General features: G+C 41.8%; 1 protein-coding gene across 2 annotated transcripts in view; it reads left to right on the plus strand.

Moving 5' to 3' along the window:
* Window positions 1-21,818, plus strand: part of HEATR5A (HEAT repeat containing 5A) — a 74,865-nt gene that overhangs the window by 52,278 nt on the left and 769 nt on the right. The window contains exons 23-37 of one of the 2 annotated variants that reach the window (XM_054162095.1): window positions 1,552-1,578; window positions 3,463-3,601; window positions 4,716-4,895; window positions 6,516-6,755; window positions 7,470-7,651; window positions 9,365-9,433; window positions 9,831-10,010; window positions 10,487-10,721; window positions 11,547-11,795; window positions 13,482-13,609; window positions 14,887-15,034; window positions 15,747-16,019; window positions 17,187-17,411; window positions 18,822-18,973; window positions 21,544-21,757. In XM_054162095.1, the coding sequence (XP_054018070.1) occupies window positions 1,552-1,578; window positions 3,463-3,601; window positions 4,716-4,895; window positions 6,516-6,755; window positions 7,470-7,651; window positions 9,365-9,433; window positions 9,831-10,010; window positions 10,487-10,721; window positions 11,547-11,795; window positions 13,482-13,609; window positions 14,887-15,034; window positions 15,747-16,019; window positions 17,187-17,411; window positions 18,822-18,973; window positions 21,544-21,757 (2,641 nt within the window). The remainder of the gene's footprint in view (window positions 1-1,551; window positions 1,579-3,462; window positions 3,602-4,715; window positions 4,896-6,515; window positions 6,756-7,469; window positions 7,652-9,364; window positions 9,434-9,830; window positions 10,011-10,486; window positions 10,722-11,546; window positions 11,796-13,481; window positions 13,610-14,886; window positions 15,035-15,746; window positions 16,020-17,186; window positions 17,412-18,821; window positions 18,974-21,543; window positions 21,758-21,818) is intronic. The other variant, XM_054162096.1, reaches the window with a different exon arrangement.

Here is a 21,818-nt window from a genome sequence, read left to right on the forward strand (position 1 = left end):
ATTTATCTTTATTCAGTTTGACTAGAAACAGGATTGTGGGAGACAGGAAAAATGGAAGGAGAAGCTGTTTCAGCCCCACATTGTGTTATGCATGTATATACAAGCTAAAGAACTGAAGCTCACATGTAGTGTTCTTTCTTTCAACATACACCAGCTATGACTTTTCTCTTCTCTGGGACAAACAAGTCACACTCTTGCTCAAAGGATATATTAGCATTTGAGATCATATATAAGTCTGCATACAGTCTGCTTCCACCTACAGTAAACTACTAGCAAGAGGATGAAGTGATAAAGTTGTTTTGTCTATACAATATCATTGATTTTTGTTGGTTTAGAACTTGTCTCTAAGTACTTTGTACAGCACTTTGTGAGCTTCATAATATGAAATGACTCATTTAAGAAGGAGCATGGTTCGTGGCTTGAGTGTGTGTGCTTGTGCATCTGTGTATGAGGGTGTGTTCACCTCTACCCCAGAAATGATTGTGAGCTTCACAGGGAAGGAATCCACCAAAGTCAGTGGCCTTACATGATGAACTTTTCTCATTCTCATGAAGTTGTTGCAGAACTTTGGCCAATGCTGCTGATATTTATGATTCACTAAACATCAATACATCTCCCTAGAGTGTCATAAACAAAGAAGTGTTTTAGTGTGTGCTCTGCAGGTCTGTGAGAAGATCCCTGTACAGGCAGAATTCTGTGTTTGTAAAACTCACCATTTATCCATGTAGCTTCCACCCTCTAAATCACTAGAGAAGCAGAAAAAAATATGGGTCTGGGCCTTAAATCTGCTCTTACCAGTATTGTTTGAACTCTTCATGAGTTTACATTTACTGCAAGTGGAAAACAAGGTGTGACTGCTCTCCTTTGCAATGCATTTTTAAGTCTTAAGGGGAAGTAGAGTCTAGAAGCTGGGCACTGAATATTGTGGATATGCACCACTGCATTCTTTATTTAAGGCATAAAAATGGGAGAGGCAAAGAGTCTGTGGTTAGATAAGTAATCTTGTCCCCTTCTGTCCATAGACATGTGAATTCCTGCTCATAAAATCTTGTATTCCTTGTTTGTCAACTGGATCTTTTTAAACAGGGCTTTGCATCTCATGGTAAATATCCTGTCAGTTACAGCAGAACAGAAATCATATGTTTTTAATCATGCCTAACATTAGCTCTAAAGCTAACTTAGGTGAGCACAGGTTTCTAAAGAGCTTACCTGTGTAATCTTATGAGGTGGTGGGCACCAGTTTTCAGCTGCAAGACATTAAGGATATATTGAAACATGAGAAGTATGCAATGTCAATAACTATGCTGTGCTGTTGTCTTGGTACTGTTGAAGTCCTCATTTTAAGGGTGGCTGGCTTGCAAGTGAAGTGTGTTTGACATCAAATATAAGATAAATGAACTATCAAACTAGAGATTTGGTGTGTTTGAGATAAGACTCTGGATTTAAATCTCTGCTGAATTTACCTGTGAGGGGCTCCATGTGTGGTTGCGATCACTGCGGTATCTATATTTTGGTTTTGTCGTGACTGGTTTGTCATTTGTTTTTGTGCAGGAAATCTTGTTGGATAATTCTGTGTTGGTAGGTCCCTGTGCCTTGTTAATCCTAAAGTTTTGCAGTTTGCAGTGATGTTTTTAATTTCAGCTTCTTATCTTTTCCTTTTAACCATTTTAATGTGATTTCTTTTAGCATGTCAAGTGACGTTTGAGTGTCATGCTAACCAGACCCTTCATAACTCTCTGCAGATGGCAGCCATACCTTTCATTTATGTGCTTAGTGAAGCATTATTTTGTTTTTCCTGTGCTGAGCACAGGAAGGGAACCATTCCTTTATTTAAGCTTGTATGTGATGCCTGCATTTTGTGTCTGTTATTTAGTCCTGTCCTCTGCTTAGAATGTGGGAGAATGAGAGAGATGAAAACTGCATCTTGCATTATTCAGTAGCCTGAATTGGATCCTCTGGGGTTTTTTCCCCCTTTTAAAAATGAGCACAAAATTTATGCATGTCCAATTTGAAGTAGAATGTGTAGCCTGCTTGTATAAATGTTGCATTAAAAGCCTCACTTGCTTTTAAAGTTTCAATTGAAGTGTCTTGCAGACATGCTTAGTGAGTTAGATTTCTTTGAAAAGAATTATGCAGAGAGTGTATCTTTGTGTGTATTAAACATGTACTTCTGAGTACTGTAGATCCACATCCATGCACAGAAATTCAGAAGAGAGAGCTTAGCTTTGTTAATGTAACAAAGCTGAAATTCTCTTGTTGTCCTTACCTTGTTCTTTCTACCTGTGTGCTAACTAATACTTATTAAGTCATTTTGACTAACATAGATTGACCTGTGGCTGACAAATAAGGACCATGACCTTTCTACAAGGTTTCCCTGCAGCTCTATTTTAGGAATGGTGACAGCTAAGGGTACACAGCTGCTCAGCTGCAGATGACAACATTTTGCTGACTACCTAAGCTTAATTTAAAAGAAGATGCATGAATATTGCTGTAGCTCTCTTGCCTGGGCCACACATCTAATTCATCGTGTCTTTGGGATCCCCTTCTTAAAACTGAAACCAAGCAAATAAAAATCATGAAGTTCCACTTTAAAAAAACAACCTTGAGGCTATGTCTTGGTTTTCTAAAGTGTTTTTCCTTCTTCCTGTAGTACTGAATCTGTTGTCATGCATTTTTCAGTACAAAAAACCAAACACTGGCCTAGTAGCATTAAAATATGTTGATGCTATAAACCTTCTTTGCTAGAAGCTGCACAGGAGAGCTGACTTGTCTCGGTTGATACATTCACCAGTAACTCTCACCTTTCCTCTCACACTCTTTAAAACATAATTTAATATAATTTGAGTATGTAATATTTTTGGGGATGAACTTGCAGCAGTGTTCTTTTGGTACTTTCTTATAAACTGCCTTTCATGCATGGAGTTCACGTTTACTAAAGCCCTATTGACTATCTCACCCTTGGTTACACTGCTATTTCTTTAGTTACATCTGAGATGATGATTTGAGTAATTTTCTCTTGCACTGAGTTTTAAAGCCCATTATATATACCCTGTAGTCAAAGACTAGAATTAATTGTTCACTAAGACCACAGTTCAGCAGTCACAGAAGTTATTGGTCTTTCTACTGATATTGGTGGGTGTTGGATCCAGCCCCAAACCAGTCCTTCAGGTTACCTTTGGAGAGAAAACTGTTAGAAGTACTGGTATGTTGAAACTGATTCCAGGAGTTGCCACACTTTTCTGTCAGAAATAGAAAATAAATAAATGCATTAAAACAAACAAACACAACAAAAAACCCAAACCCAAACCACCAAAAAGCAGCTGAGCCAAAATAGCATCAATGGCATGCTTACTGACTTCACAAATTCGGCATAGCTGCCATTGTTCAGCATATGCCAGCCCTGCTGAGTTAAGCTGTAAAGGTTGCTTAGACAATCTCACTGTTTCTTCTTGCATGTTTCAGGTGAATCTCTGTAGCTCTTACTTACTACTGAGGCGTGCAGTGGTAGCTTGCTTACGTCAGCTTGTGCAAAGAGAAGCTGCTGAGGTCTCAGAATATGCTGTTGCATTAGTTAAAGAGAGCAGAGAAGATTTTACTCCAGGTAATGTATTGAAGATTTGAGATCAAAGAGCTTAACGCATTGATAGTGAATTTTAAACACACTTTGCTAGGCTCTTGCAATTTTTGACTCAAAAAGGTTTCAGTTCTCTCTATAGTGCTGAATTATAGAAGCATCCAAACCCTTTCTTTAGTGATAAAATGAAGATAATACTGCTTTTTATCTATTGTAGACAGTGGGGTCACTACCTGAGAAAATGTATGTGGTGTTCCAGAGAAACCTAAGCCTATCTAGTTAGTAGCTGTTGTAGTAACTGCTTCATAGGCCTGCACTTTACATGTATATTCATAACTTTTTCCCCTCTTAAATCTCTTCTTGCATAAAAGATCTGTCATTGTGGAGAGGTGTACAAAACCTGTTGAAAAAAGTTTCTGTTTACTTAATTAGTTCTCCAAAGAGGTAGTGATCAGCTGGAGTCCCTGGAGTTTTTAACTTCCTAAAGGTTTGGGGTTTTGCTAAAAGGCCTGAGAATGGTCACTAGTTCATCCTCTCGTGTCTTTCGGTGAGGGGACAGTGGTGATACGTGATTTCACTTTGGATTTCAATCCAAGCTTATTTGTAAATGTTTAGACATGATAGTAGGCGACAGTCATTTAGTAAAACTGCTGGGTTTTAAAATTGCTAATATTGGGCACATAAAAATTGGTCATATTCACTTAACAAATTATTTCCACATGTCTGGTGCTGAGCTTTGTTGGAGAGTAATTTTAACTTCCCTCTCCAGCAAAAGCTGTTGTTTTAGAATTACCTGATGAGTCAGTGTGAAGAATCCAACAGCCAAATACATTGTTTGCAGGAGCTCAGATGCTGTGGTGATGGCAATGCTGAGAAAATCAGAGTAGGATTCTCTTTTTTTTTCACCCTGAGGTAGTTTTCTTCCTGCTGTTAGTATGTTTCTGTAGAAGTCCAGTGTTTGGTTTGTACTCAGATGATAAAAGATATGATATTAATGAAATTCATAGTTCTTTCAGTAATATTTCAGGGCTAGATACTTGTTCACAAGGTAGTCTTTGTGAAGTCTTCAGTGGGATTTGTGTGGTCATTACTGCACTTTTGTGATGTACAGCACTTGGCTCACGGACTTTGTTCTTGGCAGATGTTAACATCAGAGAAATAGGCCTGGAGGGGGCATTGCTGGGCTTGCTGGACAAAGAACTGGATCAAAGATTGTGCCAAGATATCAAAGAAACTCTGACTCATATGCTCACTTCCATGGCAGTTGAAAAGCTCTCTTTCTGGCTGAAGCTTTGTAAAGACGTTCTTGCTGCCTCGGCTGGTAAGTTCTAATGCACAATAGTTGAGCACACAGTGAAAACAAGGCATGCAGCAGCACTGGGTAGCACTGAGGGGGAAGCATTATTATTACTTGATTTTGTTGACATCTATGAAATGTGTCTTTGTCCTTTCTGTTGAAGCACTGGACACTTAGTTCTTTCAGAAGGAATATGACTTAATCCCTTCTGATTGCCTTTTCTTTATTGAAGAGGCAGAGCTACAGGATGGGGTCGGAGTGGCTGGAGAGCAGACAAACAGAAAGAGACCTGGGGATGCTGATTGACAGCTGCCTGAACATGAACCAGCAGTGTGCCCAGGTGGCCAAGAAGGCCAAGGGCATCTTGGCATGCATCATGAATAGTGTGAACAGCATGGGGCAGGGAAGTCATTGTGCCCCTCTACTGGTTAGGCCACACCTTGAGTACTGTGTCCAGTTCTGGGCTCCTCAGTTTAAGAAGGACATTGAGACACTTGAACGTGTCCAGAGAAGGGCAACGAGGCTGGGGAGAGGCCTTGAGCACAAGCCCTATGAGGAGAGGCTGAGGGAGCTGGGGTTGTTTAGCCTGGAGAAGAGGAGGCTCAGGGGAGACCTCATTGCTGTCTACAACTATCTGAAGGGTGGTTGTAGCCAGGAGGGGGTTGGTCTCTTCTCCCAGGCAATGAGCACCAGAAAAAGAGGACACAGTCTCAAGCTGCACCAGGGGAGTTTAGGCTGGAGGTGAGGAGAAAGTTCTTCACTGAGAGTTCGTCATTGGAATGTGCTGCCCAGGGAGGTGGTGGAGTCACCATCCCTGGAGGTGTTCAAGAGGGGATTGGACATGGCACTTGGTGCCATGGTTTAGTCATGAGGTCTGTGGTGATGGGTTGGACTTGATGATCTTTGAGGTCTCTTCCAACCTTGGTGATTCTGGTGATTCTGTTGATTTATAGTCCTAATGTTAACTTATTGCCATATCAGAAATGGAAATGCAGAATACATTTGACTTTGTGGGTCCTGTGCAATTACCTACAAGAAAAAAAAATAGTCAGATGCTTTCTTGTATCAGTGCAATGATGCAGACCTACTACACCATAACAAACCTCCTGAACAGATAAAATTGATTACTGAATATTGTGGGAGAAAGGAAAATATTTTCTTTTACCTGGAGTACATGGGGAAAAACTCTTGGATTTTGATTTTTTTTTATTTGGAAAGGTACTAGCCTACAGTGTCACACTTGTTTTAAAAGAGCCTTTATTCTTTCTCTTTGTTCACTGCTGTTCTTCATTTACTTTCAGGGTGTTGATCTTGTCTTCTGGCAAGTAATGCCAATCCAATGCAGACAGTTCTGTTACAGTTTATCTTTAATTCTAGAATTTACTTTGAGCATCAGAATTGAAGAGAGTTGTAGTGAGTTGTAGTGACCTCCTCTGGGTGATCCTGCTCTGGCACAGGGGTTGAACTAGATGAACTGTCAAGGTCCTTTCCAACCCCTAACGTTGATTCTGGGATTCTGTGTGAGTTGGAGGTTAGAGATGGGCTTTGAGGATATTTCCTTTAAAGTTCTTCTGTTATTTTCAGGTAGAGTAGAAAGAATATTTTACATTTCTTCTTTCCTCCCCCAACATGTCCGAAATACAGATTTCAATACAGTAGCTTCAGTAGATACCACTCAAGAAGAGGAAAGTGCCAAAGTGGACGATGCGTCGGTACTAACATCTGACAGCGATGAGAGGTTCCATCCTTTCAGTAATCCACGATGGTCTACCAGAGTGTTTGCTGCAGAGTGTGTTTGTAAAATTATAAGCCAGTGTGAAAATGCAGGCAGTGCACATTTTGACATAACCCTGGCTCAGGAAAGAAAACAACGTGATTCAAGAGGTATGTGTTAAGCACTGGAAGAACTTCACAGAATGCAAAGTATGCTTAAAATAAACGTTAGCTGTTTGCATCTTAATTGAGTTAATCATAAATCAGTGGTTCATAACCATTGAAAGTTTTAATTACTCTGATTAGAAGCCTATATTTATTAAAGTACAGAGCAAGTCTCATCTGCCAAAATGTTGGCATATCACTGTAGTATTTACACTGGGTTTTCCTTTACAGTACTGTGGTATATGCCTAGGAAGCCATTGTTTCTGCACAGGCGTTGGCAATCTGAAGTGGTAGCTGGCACCAGCCTACAGCATCACAGTTTGGTGGCTCTGAGTATGATTAAAATACTCCACACTGTAATTTGCAAAACTACCAGTAGAAACACAGGGCAAATGTTCAGTGCCTCGCTATGTGTATCTGGATATGTTGCCCTCAAAACTCTTCTATATATTTTTAAATAAAATCTGCCTCATAAAGATATTTGTGCCCTATTCTAAGTACCTTTTCTTTACCTTCAAATGAAAAGGAGCCTAGAGCAGCTAACATCAAGTGTCCAGCTAAGACTGCTGTATGTGTAAACTGCCTTAAGCAAATCCTTGGTGTGTGGTAAGGTAAAATGTAAAACAGACATTTTGAAAACGTTGGGAGCAGTCTTATAAAATGCATTATGTCTAAATTTAACAAAACCATTTCCTTTTTTAATTCCTGTCTTCTCCTCAGATGACTTTCTGGTACTGCATTTAGCTGACTTGATCCGTATGGCTTTTATGGCTGCCACAGATCACAGCGATCAGCTTCGTCTTTCTGGGCTTCAGACGCTGCTGATCGTGGTTCGGAAGTTTGCAGCTGTTCCAGAGCCAGAGTTTCCAGGCCATGTTATTCTGGAGCAATATCAAGCCAATGTAAGCACCATTGTTAATAGCTTAGAAAAGTTTGCAGTTAATCGCTAAAGAGAATTTGGGGTTTGGTTGGCTTTTGGGGTTTTAGACTAGGCTAGAGTTTCACTCCGTTTGTTGCTCAAACTACTACTTTCTTCAGATATAACTTCCTTAGAAAGCATCTTTTCAGTTGGAATATAATGTTTTAGACCCAAAGTTTTTCAACTTTCAGCAGTTTTCCCTCTTCCCTTTTTGAATACAGCAAAAGGAACATTGGTGGGTTTCTGTTTGTTTGTTTTTCCTAAGGCATTGGTTTGAAAACAGGGAAGAATTGCAAGAATTATTAGGAGCAGCTATCATCTAAAACCCTGCTTAGAAATAAGTAGCCTTTGTACACTGGATATCACACTAGATCTTGGTCGATAGCTAGAGGAGGTAAAAGCAGAGGTTGTACCTTCAATGTCTATTTCAGTTAAGACTTACAGAAAAGATGTCTGTATAATTTTGCAGTGCAGGCTGCCCTTGAGTTAAATATGCCAGGCAGCTGTGTTAAGCCTCATCTGGCTCCCATTCTTCAATTTCCAGCAGGCATTGAGTGTCAGATCATTTTCTTGCATATAAATGAAAAAATCCTGACACTGAAGTCATCCTAACCCACTGTGATCTTGCTTTTGCTGTTAGAATTCTATTCTACTGGCACTCCTTTGTAGGAAAGGAGAAGTGCCTTGATTTAGTCCAGAACTACCCAGGGGAAAAATACACCATCTGTCCTAGCTGTTCCAAATGATCAAGCAGGTCACAAGCAGAGCTAATAATTCTTCTTTAAAAGTTCACTATCCTTAAAGTGCTTTTGCTATTACAGATCTTCTCAGAAGCTTAGGAGATGTGAAACAGTTCAATATAGTTCAGTATCTAGTCTTCTCTTTATTGTTTGGGGTTTTTTTCCCATAGCTATCACCAGAAATAGATTAATATAGATCTTCTGGACTCAAGTAATGGTTTCCTGAAATCTTATTCAGAAGTTCTTTAGGGGTTCTTAATACACTGTCACTAATTGTCATTAAAAGCAAATCCTTTCCACAATTTGTATTTGTAGTACTTGTACTGCCCCTTGTACTTTGATCCCAAAGAGCATCAGATTTAAGTCTGAGTTTTCAGGTATCAACTCAGGTAGCAGGGAATATATCATTAGCCTTTAGTGAAATAACTTTCAACAGCGAGAGCAGGTAAAATCTTTGCAACCTGGTAAGTCTTAAGTTTCTATGTTCTTTATTAAGCAAATGGGGTTTGTGGTCTACCCTTGGTTCACTTTGCAAAGTTGACCAACTTCAGTTGTTTGTTTTCTTAAATCTGCATTCTTGCTGAGGAAGGAAATGTCACTCATTAGGTGTCTTGCAAGCCTTTCATGGCTTGGAACATTGCTTTTTTCTTTTGAGAGCTGCTCATCAAGTCTAGAGTTCAGGAAGGAAGAGGCTTCTGTTTCGGTTTTAGGCTGTGCTAAAAATAGAATCATCTTTGAAGACCCCTCTCAAAGAGAACCATGTAAGCAAAACAAAACAATAAAAGTATGACTGCAACTGTCTTCCTGCTCTTTAGCCTCACTGAAACAGCCTGTGGGAAAAATGAAAAGGAAACTATGGTTTATAAACTATGGTTTATGCAGCAAAGCTGCTTATGGAAAGTAATGTTTTAGTTAATTGTTTGCTATGTATTAAATGTTGGATAACTTCTCTTCAGGTTGGAGCAGCACTTAGGCCTGCCTTTTCTCCTGAAACTCCTCCTGATGTCACAGCAAAAGCATGTCAGGCAAGTGTTTAAAGTCAGAATTCTTAGGTAACAGACCCTCTGAAATTTTCTTTTGTCTTGATACATTACATAAGAAAAAGGAAATCAATCATCTAGCCTCAAACCTTCAGTGCACAGAAATAATGTCACCCATGTTACCACTATATTGTAACAACTCAAAGATTTTATGCACTCCACAATCTTTAGAGAAATGTTGTAGTGTGACATCCCTCTCATGTTCTTGGTGCTTGTTACTTATGCATACTGGACTGCAGTGTCTTTTAGCATAGATTATTACTAGGGGGTAAGTGTATCGCAGTAGAAATTAAATCTGGTTTCCATAATTTTACCAATGGGAAAAACAGCATCCAGTATTGTTTGGCTCTTGTTTCTCATTGTTTTTGTTTTACAACACTAGGTGTGCAGTGCCTGGATAGCAAGTGGTGTAGTCAGTGATCTTAATGACCTTCGAAGAGTTCACCAGCTGCTTGTTTCCTCTTTGGTCAAAGTGCAGGCTGGCAAAGAAGCACAGAGTCGACAGTATAATGAAAGCACCTCGACTATGGAGATACTGGCTGTGCTTAAAGCTTGGGCAGAGGTTAGTATAACAGCTCTGTAATGAGAGTCTTGATATCTGGTTAGGTGAGTTGGAACCTTTCATCCAGGGTAGCTTCAGGAATTTCTTAGCTGCTTCATTAAACAAGTGCTGGTCCCCTTGCTTTGCTTTGATGCCTCCAAACAATACATGAACTTTATAAACCTGAGAAAAGCACTGCCAGTTATACTGTACATTAAGAAGTGTGTCTAGTACTCAAGAAATAAGAATTTCTTAACCTATTCTACTATTTCAATATTCATTTTTAATTGGCATGTATGAATGTCTGAGGTGTACCCATGTACCATTTTAATTAAGCATTGTTTTTCTCATTGTCTACTGGCATTTAATTTCTTACAGGTAGTTGCTGTAAGTTAACAATGTCAGGTCCATACTGCGTTGGTTAAGTGCCTAAAGCCAACTCACAGTAGTTTTCCAAGTGTTAACCTTTGTAAATCTCTCTCCAAATTTATAAACAGGTTTACATAGTTGCAGTTGAAAAGCAGAAAAATCAAAATGAGGCCCACAATCACTGTTTAAAAACTGCAAACTCTGCAGAAGAAAGCTACAGAAACGTGGCAGCTTCAGCCACTGGACTTCTGGATTTAGTACAAGCAGATCTTGGAACACTAAGCAAGCTCTGGCTTGCTGCACTCCAGGATTTTGCTCTCTTAATTCTGCCTTCAGAATATGCATCACAACTCCCTGCTGAAGGTAAGAAGGCAGTTGTGTTTTCATAGGTCACTTAAAAGTGCTCAAGAGGAAGGGGACAAGGTCTGTTCAGTGGCACCCGGTAATAGGACAAGGAACAATGGGTACAAGCTAGAACACAGAAGTTCTACTTCAATGTGAGGAGAAAATTCTTTACTGTGAGGGTGACAGCACTGGAACAGGCTGCCCAGAGAGGCTGTGGAGTCTCCTTCTCTGGAGACTTTCAAAGCCAACATGGGTGTGTTCCTGTGTGATCCTGCTCTGGCAGCAGGGTTGGACTGGATGACCTCTGAAGGTCCCTTCCAACCCCTAACATTCTGTGATTCTGTGATCATTTAATGTCCTAGCTGACTTATGTTAAGACCACAGCAAAATCAAACTGTATGGAGAAAATGCATACTCCTGTACCTGTCTAAAGACTGCTCTTGAGAACAGGTGTGAAAAGCAGTTTATTTGGTATTCTTGTTTGTTGGCTAATTTGGAGGTTGATAGAGGCCTTATGGTTGGATGACACCTTGAGTCTAGTTGAGAGGCATCCCTGCCCATGGTGGGGAGGTTGGAGCAGATGACCTCTGAGGTCATTTCCAACTTAAGCCATTCTGTGGTTCTATGGAAAAGGTAACTGTATTGAATTCTATCCCAATAAACCTAAATGAAGTGCCCTCATTAGCCTGAATATTGAACCTTTATGGTTTTGGTTGTGTTTTTTTTAAGATAAATGTAATTTAAAATAGAAGAAGAATCCCTCTTTATAAGAATAAGACAATATGGTAGTTGAAAATAAATTACATCTATGAATCCTTAAAACTATAACTTCTTTTCTTGTAGGTGGTACATTTTACACAGCAGAGACAATTGAAAATGCCAGACCTCATTACTACAACTCCTGGGCACTGATACTTTATGCTACAGCATTATGGCTTACTAGCACAGGTTTCATCGTTGCTGATCCCGATGAAGGAGTTACTAACCTCTCTAGACCTGTCACCCCAACCACAATGTGTCAAGATTCCTCTACCAGGCCTTTGGTGAAATCTCCTGAGGATGTGAATACTGACAGATTCCATCTTATCTTGGGTTCGTGAGTACATAATCTGCCTAGATGCTTAACCCAAAATGTTCTTTTTAATAGATAAAACTGTTAGCAAACAAAGAATTAATTATTCACATTTAACTGCAGCAAGGAGTATTGCAGCTCTTAGAAAAATGTACAGTCAGAAGAATTTTAAGTCCTAGGGGGAAAATTGTAGAGATTTTTCCTCAAGGTGGTAGAAAAAAAACTCAGGGTGAGCTAAGTCAGTCCTGAGCAAGTGCTTACTGCTCTGCTTATAAACATGCAGGTTCAGGGATGGATTTTAAGGCAGTGGTAGCACTCCAATTATCACAGAGCATACTGTTTAGCATCGCTGAAATACAGCTTTACATCACAGAATAGTGTGTAGGTTGGAAGGCAATTGGCACCTGTGGAAGCCATCTTGTCCACCACCCTGTGCTCAAGCAGGGCCATGTAAAGCTCCTTGCCCAGGACCATGTCAGACAGCTTGTGAATGTCACCATCAGTGGAAACGCCACCCCTCTAGACAACCTGTGCCTGTGCTCGGTCATGCTCATGGTGAAAAAAGGGTTTCCCTGAGTTCACATAAAGCTCTGTTTAAGCCTCCACTATTGCAGAGGATAATCAGGCAGTTGATTTCAGTTGCAGTTCTCTACATTTACACAATTAGGCATTTCTGGTTGAATTTTTTTTGCTTTGGTCTCTCTTTTGTATCCTTGTTATGTAATCCTTTCTTGGAATGGGTTTGTATGACCCAGATGCGTAGGACGGGTTTTGAATCCCAGTCCTTCTGCACTCAGCCTGGTTTTGGATCCCAGTCCTTCTGCACTCAGCCCACTTCCTTTGGAACTCTTGGCTCCAGTAAAAAATGGCACCTCTGATACAAAACCTGCTCATTTCCCCTGCTTCCTATACTACAGGGTTAGTGCTTCAATATTCATATACTTCATCCTGGACACCTGGGTGGTTTATTCTGCATCTAAACATGTTCCACTCCTTCGTCTTCACTTCCTACAGGGAAGCTGAGCAAACTGTGAAACAGGGACATTTTCTGTTGCACAGCTGTTCTTTCAGTGCACATTGATCAGTTTCCCAAGCCATCACACATTTTGGAATTACAGCTGAGATGAGAATATGGATCACAGTTGATAGGAAGTTTATCTCCAATGTTATAAAATGTCATCAGAAGAGTCTTGAAAGCTCAGAAAGAAGTGATTGTTTTTATCTGCTCCAGGATTTGGCAGCTTAGGCTTCATGTACTGTACTTACTTCTGGTGATCCAGTTGTGGTGGCTGCAACCTTCAGCATTTATGTAAAATGGGAAGACAAAGCCTCAGCCTTTGTGCTTGTGAACTATTATTACTTCCTCTGTTATTTCCTTCTCTTCCATAAATCAACATGATTAGTCCAATGTTCTGCTGTATACTCACTATGCCTATTCACTGGAGTTAGACTTCAGTGATGTACTCAGAAATTGCTCTGTTTCTTAATTTATATTAATAGCCAGTGTCTTCTGCTGTCTGGAAGCTGAAATTCTTTCATTGTATTGAGGGAAATAAAAGTTCTTGCCACAAGAAATTAGGAACAGAAGGTGACTTCACTTAATATAAAATGCAAATGCTCAGCCTACTGTTAGGTTATTAGTAACTGACAACATTACTTCTTAAAGTTGCAAGCACATATGGGTGTTTTTCTTCTGATGCTTACAGGAATTAGTGTGGAATTTCTCTGTTCCCCTGGATCAGATGCAGCAATGGAGAACATCATTGCCTGCTTACATGCCCTACAGGCACTCTTTGATATTCCATGGCCAAGATCTAAAATAGGTGGTGATCAGGTAATGTCTTAATGATTTAACCCCCTAGAATTAAGGCACAATTTTAGTTTGAACAGTGTCTCTACTTTCTATTGTATTCAACACATAAGTAGTAGATGAATTAGATGTGAAAATCCAAAGTTGTAGAGGGAGGAGAGGAAAAGAGCACAACGTGGAACCTGTAAGAAAACAGTGAGGGGCAAAGAAGAGCACACCAGGGAACCTATAACCAGCAAGGGGCAGAGAATATGAGGAGGTTTTTTCAGGTAGGGTTGGTTAAATGAGTAAGATGAGAGCCTGTTGAAGACAGAAATCTAGGGAAAAAACTTCTCATGCACTTTTTGTCAAAGGATAGTTCAATTAATTCTGTTCTAGTTCTTGAAGATGGTAAAAGGGAACTGGACAAAAGCAGTGGTAGTTAAAAACCAAAAACCTAAAACCCAACCCAAAATCAAACAAACCACAGCATGCCTATGATCCTAAAAAGAAGTAGTAACTTCACAATTCCTTCTTTTTTGTCTTTAAATTAAGTTTCTATCATCCTGTGTGACATGCAAATGTCTATCACAGCAAAGGTGGTAAAGCCTGAGGACAGTGCCCCAACCTCTGCTGACTATCAGTGCTCTCTCCAAAGAAATAATGTAGAAGGGATAAAATGTGATACCCTCACTTTCAAGGGTTAAAAAGCCATAAGATAAAAGAGTACTTGGGAGTTTTAGTAGCTTTAAGTGTTTCATCTCACACTAGATCAGGTTGCTCAGAGCCACATCCAGCCTGGCCTTAAAAACCTCCAGGCATGGGACTTGTACCACCTCCCTGGGCAACCTGTTCCACCACCCTGATGGTGAGGAACTTCTTCCTAACATCCAATCTGAATCTACCCATTTCTCCATTCCAATCTGAATCTACCCATTGCTCCATTCCCCCCAGTCCTATCACTACCTGACATCCTAAAAAGTCCTTCCCCGTCTTTCCTGTAAGCCCCCTTCAAATACCGGAAGGCCACAGTAAGGTCTTCTTGGAGCCTGCCCATGGCAGGGGGGTTGGAACTGGATGATCCTTGAGGTCCCTTCCAACCCTGACCATTCTAGGATTCTATGATCTCTAGAATACTGTGATTACTGATTTGTTCAGGGCACTGTACTGGGAGGTAGGAGCTAGCTGTGGCAGAACATGCCAACTCCTGCCATTGTATCCATCAATGCATTCCTTACTGAGACTAACAAAAGCAATGCTGTTGGCTTTGACAACGTATGAAGTTTAAATGGGGTTATAGTAAAGCATTTTCCTCCCTGTAGGAGCTGGGTGTGGAGCTGCTGAATGTTTTGCATCGGCTGATCCTGACCAGAGAATCCCCTGGTATTCAGCTTGCTGCCCTCGAAGTGGTTCGGCTGATCCTTTTTGCAGCTCAGGAGCACGTGAAGGAAAAGCGGAGAAGTGCTGAAGGTACAGGACTGTAGGAGATTCTGAATGCTTACTATCAGGGTTAAGGAAGTTCTTGCTTGCAAAACTGCCCTCTTGAAGGGGATATTCCAAGGTGCATCTCAGTTGAAGTGGTTTGCAGTTGGTGACTAACCCTAGTTTAAGTCAGTCCAGGTGCTTGGCGTAGGAAATTGGGGTGGTATGACAGATTAGCAGGTGGCTTCGATGGTGATGAGAGAGCGTGAAGTGAGGAAGAGAACTGGAGAAACTGCAGTGTGGTGTCAGGAAGGGAGGAGTCTCTGTGGAAAGCTGGGATCAGCTGCAGCAGAGAGCAACAGTGAGCACACCCAGCTCACAGCTTACTCGGGACACACAGCTGTGGCACGCCAGGCTCCACTAGGTACTCTGGCTGCAGCTTCCTGAAGTTCGTCTTCTAAAAGTAAAAAAACCCAAAACTAGGAGAAGAATCAAAACATCTTTGTCAGGTGAGGTGGTATCAGCATGGTGCCCCAGCACATTGTGTGTCTAAATGTGCTGCACACATTTATCACATTACCATTTATCAGTGCATATATTGCTTATTCAGAAGGATGGGTGCTTGCCAGCAGAGCTTTGACTGCAAGTGCATGTACACAGAGAGCAGGATTTTCACTTCGTGACCAAACAGTCTTAAGAAGTAAACTCTTTGGAAGGCACAGCCTGCAGATTTTTGCCATATTTCTTCTTTTTGTTTCAGTTGATGATGGTGCTGCAGAAAAGGAAACATTACCAGAATTTGGAGAAGGCAAAGACACAGGAGGATTGGTGCCTGGGAAATCATTAGTCTTTGCGACACTGGAGTTGTGTGTTTGTATTCTTGTCAGACAGCTTCCCCAGCTCAACCCTAAATTAACTTGTAGCCCTGCAGTTCAATCTGGGAAACATCTGTTATTGTCAGAAGATGGGAGCAGACTGGTAGCAGCAGCTTTAGTTATTCTCTCTGATGTTCCTGCAATCTGCTCTCCTGAAGGTATGCTGTTTCATCACAGGAAAAAATTTACAAAAGACTATGGGGCTCTTCTGAGCCCCCCTTGGTATTACTTAATTTTCTCAGCTGGATAAATCTGGCAGCAAGTTTTGTGATTTGTCTGTGACAATTTCCTGTCCTAATTACTATTTGACTGTCAGATTACAAACCCAGTTGCAAAACTGAAGCAATTAAAGGAGCAGTTTTTTCCTTTCACTCCCATGGGTAGCACTGCAGCTAACAGATCCATTTTGTAGAGGGAAGTCTATGACAGTTACCTGATGATCTTCTGCTTGAATGGTGTATTTTGGAATTTGTAATGTAGACATAAATTAAAGAGTCAAATGTATGCTGTTACCTTTCCATCATTTGGACGTTAGGAACCCATGGTCGAAGTTGGGGTTGATTTCTCAGATTCGTTGACTTTTACCCATGATTCATTTTATATTTGCTCCAAGTTTTAAGATGATGCCCCCCTCCTACCTCCCAGTATTATATTCCTGTGTATGATCTGGGGGGACCTCACAGCTGCCTTCTAATACCTGATGGGATCCTACAGGAAGGCTGCAGAAGGACTTCTCATTAAGGGTGCCTAGCAATAGGACAAGGGGAATGGTTTGAAGCTGAGGGAGTATAGGTTTAGACTGGATTTTAGGAAGAAGGTCTTCAGTAGGGGGATGGTGATGCTCTGGAATAGGTTGCCCAGGGAGATTGTGGATGCTTCCTCCTCTGGGGTATTCACAGCCAGGTTGGATGAAGCCTTGAGCAGCTGAGTCTAGTTGAGAGGCATCCCTGCCCATGGTGGGGAGGTTGGAGTAGATGGAACTCCAAGGTCTCTTCCAACCTAAGCCATTCTATGATCTTGCATTACTGTGAAGCCACACCTCTAAACCATTTCTGCCCTACTCCTTTGTTGCCGCTTTAGATATCTGTGCCTCACCTTATGCCATTTTTCACATTTCCCAGCCTGGAAATACTACCTTTCTTCTTAGTTTGTGCTCTGTTACAGGGTTGTTCTTTGGGGATTAGCAGACTCCAAATGGAACAGTAGGCAGTTCTGGCTGGTGATGACAGGATTTTTCATCTGCAGCTCATTGTTTATCAGTTCAAAGCAAAAAGAAACAAACATAGCATCAAATTTGATTCTTTTTTTCATGTCATGTTTTACAGGAAGTGTTTCAGTCCTTCCTACTATCTTGTACTTAATTATTGGAGTACTTAAAGAGACTGCTGTGAAAGTGCAAGGTGGTCAGCTGCCTTTGACTGTTGCTGCATCTCTTCAAGCTCTGAAAGGACTCTTGTCTTCCCCAATGGCTCGAGCAGAGAAGAGCCGAACTGCTTGGACAGATCTTCTACGCAGTGCTTTGGTCACAGTGCTTGACTGCTGGGACCAAGGTAAGCATCGATTTGGAGTCTGCATGATTCAAAAACATCATCAACAAGAAGTTTGGTTGAAAGGTGGTTTGGTTTTATTTCAATTCAATTCATTCACACCTTAAAAAAAGCCCCTGTCTTAGTCACAGGAGAATTAGTTGGCCACCAAGTAGTGCTGAAACAAAACTGCAGTCTTGTCACTACAGCTCCTACAAGAAGTCATCATCTGTAAAGGTATTAATGGGGGACTGCAGGCTTACCCCTGTGTTATGCAGAGTTACATGGTGCAATGAAATAAACAGGAGTCAGGGCTTCAGTGTGGAGCTGAGCATAAGGACAGCTGTACTGCATGCAGGTTCTCCACAAGGAATTGATATCTATTGAAGCTATGAAAATGTCCTGATTTTTGGTGTGCTGCTTCTTCAGCTTCCCAAGCTTGTAGTAATTTTGGCATTCCTTACATTTAATCCCTAAGTTGTAATTTGTTGTTGGAACTTCTGTTTAGAGTGCTGGGTTTGGGTTTGGTTGGTTGTGGGTTGGTTTTTTTTCAAGTTATACCCCCCAAAAAATTGTTCTTGATGCAGATTTTATATTGTTCTCAAAACAGATTGCACCCTGCTGTGCCACACCAGCTCTTCAAAGGTCTTTATTGTGCTTTCACAGAGGAACAATAGAATAGGAGTATGCTATTATTTCTAAACATGCTACTTTGCTCTGCCCTGGTGAGACCTCACCTGGAGTACTGCATCCAGCTCTGGAGCCCTCAATACAGGAAGGACATGCACCTGATGGATTGGGTCCACAAAATGATCAAGGGGTTGGAACACCTCTGCTACGTGGACAGGCTGAGGGAGATGGGGTTGTTCAGCCTGGAGAAGAGAAGGCTCCAGGGAGACCTAATAGCAATCTTCCAGTACCTGAAGGGGGCCTACAAGAAAGCTGGAAAGGGACTGTTTACAAAGGCCTGCAGGGATAGGACGAAGGGCAATGGCTTTCAACTAGAGAAGAGCAGATTTAGATTGGATGTTAGGAACAAGGGTGGTGGAACACTGGAACAGGGTGCCCAGGGAGGTGGTTGGGGTCCCATCCCTGTGGATATTCAAGGTGAGGCTCAACAGGCCTCTGAGCAACCTTATCTAGTTGAGGATGCCCCTGCTGACTTGCAGGGGGGGGTTGGACTAGATAACCTTTAGAGGTCCCTTCCAACCCAGACCATTCTATGATCTGTATAACCACCCCTGAATTCCCATCTTGGCCTTGGCTTTTACTACAGTGAGTGTCCATATAGGTGCACCAGAGTATGTCATGCATCTGAACAGAGATTCCTAAAGAAACACAGGCATAGATGTTTCTATTCCATCTCCTTTGTAACACTTCATAGAATGACTTTGCAATGCAAATCTGATGGAATGCTTGCTTTATTGATTGTAGATGGGCACCACCAAGAACTTGATGAAGTTAGCCTGCTTACTGCTATTACAGTATTTGTGATGTCTACCAGTCCAGAAGTGACTACTGTGGAGTGCCTTCAAAAGCGTTGTATTGAGAAGTTTAAAGTAACACTTGACTCCAAAGATCCTCTTGTAAGTACTGCTGAAGTTGTAAGTATCATACTAAATGGATTCTAGATTCTTTTCAGTTGTTTCACTTCTCCTGTGTGCTGATGCCAGTTAATTCTGGCCTGACTGTATCTGTTGTATTCCACGACATGGTTTGCAGAAGTTAGCAAGAACATTTTGTTACTTTTATTCTGTATACTATCCTATATTCCTATTTGATTATTGCACCACACTCAGAGCTTTATCCATTGATAAGTACATGATAGTTGTGTAGTTTTTCAGGCACCTGCTGCTTTTTTTTGTTCCTTTTATCATCAACACAGAGATGCTCTTTTTTGCACAGGAAAGCCCTCAGCTTTGGGAGCTGGAGCAAGTGCCACCACACTTTTCCTGTCCCATAAGCATCAGCTCCTGACCACTGCTGGAGGCAGCATCCAGACCTACCTTAATGCTTTGTTATGACCTAGAATAGAATAGGATAGAATAGAATAGAATAGAATAGAATAGAATAGAATAGAATAGAATAGAATAGAATAGAATAGAATAGAATAAATGAGGTTGGAAGAGACCTTCAAGATCATCGTGTCCAACCTATCATCCAACACCACCTAATCAACTAAACCATGCAACCAAGCATCCTGTCAAGCCTCGCCCTGAACACCCCCCAGCGATGGCGACCCCACCACCTCCCCAGGCAGCCCATTCCAATGGGCAATTACTCTCTCTGTGTAAAACTTCCTCCTAACCTCCAGCCTAAACCTCCCCTGATGCAGCCTGAGACTGTGTCCTCTTGTTCTGGTACTGGCTGCCTGGGAGAAGAGACCAAACTCTGCCTCACTACAACCCCCCCTTCAGGCAGTTGTAGAGAGCAATAAGGTCACCCCTGAGCCTCCTCTTCTCCAGGCTCAGCAACCCCAGCTCCCTCAGTCTCTCCTCATAGGGCTTGTGCTCCAAGCCCCTCACCAACCTTGTTGCCCTTCTCTGGACTCGTTCCAGCAAGTCAACCTCCTTCCTAAACTGAGGGGCCCAGAACTGGACACAGTACTCGAGGTGCGGCCTAACCAGTGCAGTGTACAGGGGCAGAATGACCTCCCTGCTCCTGCTGGCCACACTGTTCCTGATGCATTACAGAGCTGCTTCAGATCATAAGGCCACAGCTCATCCTTTACTCCTCATCTCAAAACAAATATGCTGGAAAAAAAATAACTACATTGTATTTATTATCCCTGCAAATACAAGTGGGTTTCCAGGAGCTGGGAATTTCTCACTATGGAGGGCCCAGCTCTGAAAATAACATGTACTGGATTTTAAATTGGGCTGTGAGAACTCACTGTAAATTGGTTTTCTTGCATCTTCTTCCCTTAGAAACAAAAATTGCAATTAAGTTGCCTGTCCTTGAGAAATAGCTGTAAAAGGTACTTTTTTATATGTTAATGTGAGGGTGAGAGAGGACTGGGACAGGCTGCCCGGAGAGGTTGTGGAGTCTCCTTCTGTGGAGCCTTTCAAAACCCACCTGGATGTGTTCCTGTGTGTCCTGCCCTAGGTGATCCTGCTTTGGCAGGGGGTTGGACTCGATAGTCTCTGGAGGTCCCTTCCAACCCCTAAGGTTCTGTGACCCTGTGATACATTTCCAATATTACAAACATTGCTTTCCACTGATGGAAAACTTGGGGTGGCAAATACAGCTGCAACAAAATATTAGTGTGCATTTGCAAGTTTTATCCAAGTGTTTTGGCATCTGAGCCCTTCAGACATGTAGGAACCTGACAGCTTCAGTCCTGTTTACTCTCAGCAACCTGCAAGCGCCTGCACAATTTGGGGCTCCTTAAAACTGTGCCTATACTTTGGCAGAGGCCATGCTTACTTCTTAAGCATCTGTCTTCAGTCAGCTGTCTTTTCAGAACAGTACTAAGCCATAGTCTTCACACACAAATGTTTTGTCCTTAGCTCAAAAATGCAGGAAGATGTAGGACCTATGAGGAGCATCTGAGGGAGCTGGGGTTGTTCAGTCTGGAGAAGAGGAGGCTGAGGGGAGACCTCATTGCTCCCTACAACTACCTGAAGGGAGGTTGGAGCAAGGAGGGGGCAGCCTCTTCTCCTTGGTGTCAAGTGATAGAAGAAATGGTTTCAAGCTGTGCCAGGGGAGGTTCAGGCTGGATGTTAGGAAATATTTCTTCCCTGAAAGGGTTCTCAAACGCTGGAATGGTCAGCCCAGGGCAGTCACCATCCCTGGAGGAGTTCAAGCAGCATGTGGACCTGGTGCTTAGGGATATGGTCTAGTGTTGACCCTTCAGAGCTGGGTCAAGGGTTGGACTGGCTGATCTTTAAGGTCTCTTCCAAGCAGATGTATTCTGTGAATCTGTGACTTTGTAGAAAGAGAGAGGAAGCGTGATCTACAGTCTCTTGGTGATTTGATTACAATTTGTAATGCTCCTGTAAGGGATAATGCATTAGCAGCCTGATACTTGATAAATTTTCAAGCTGTGAGACACATTTTTCCCCCCCTCCCTAGAATTTTCTCTGAGTTTTAAAATTCTCTGACATCTATTTCAAATACAGCCCTTGGTAACTGCAAATGTGGTTCTTCCCTTTAGGTACAGCATAAGTGCTACCAGCTGCTGCACTCCATCTTCCAGCACCCCAACAAAACCGTGTCATATCCTTACATTCATTCTTTAGCACCATCCATTGTGGCAAAACTGCAGGAAACAGAAAAAGCAAAACCTGAAAATGCTGCTGAACTTCAGGTCATTCAGGAGGGAATCAAGGTGGTTACAGCTCTTACAGCCACTGCTGAGGAAGAGCACCGTAAGTCACTTCCATTCCAATAGTCCAAAGCATTCCACGTGCTGAAAGTTGCCATAAGTAA

Source organism: Dryobates pubescens, chromosome 5 (assembly GCF_014839835.1).
Source record: "Dryobates pubescens isolate bDryPub1 chromosome 5, bDryPub1.pri, whole genome shotgun sequence".
In the NCBI taxonomy this organism is placed as follows: Eukaryota; Metazoa; Chordata; class Aves; order Piciformes; family Picidae; genus Dryobates; species Dryobates pubescens.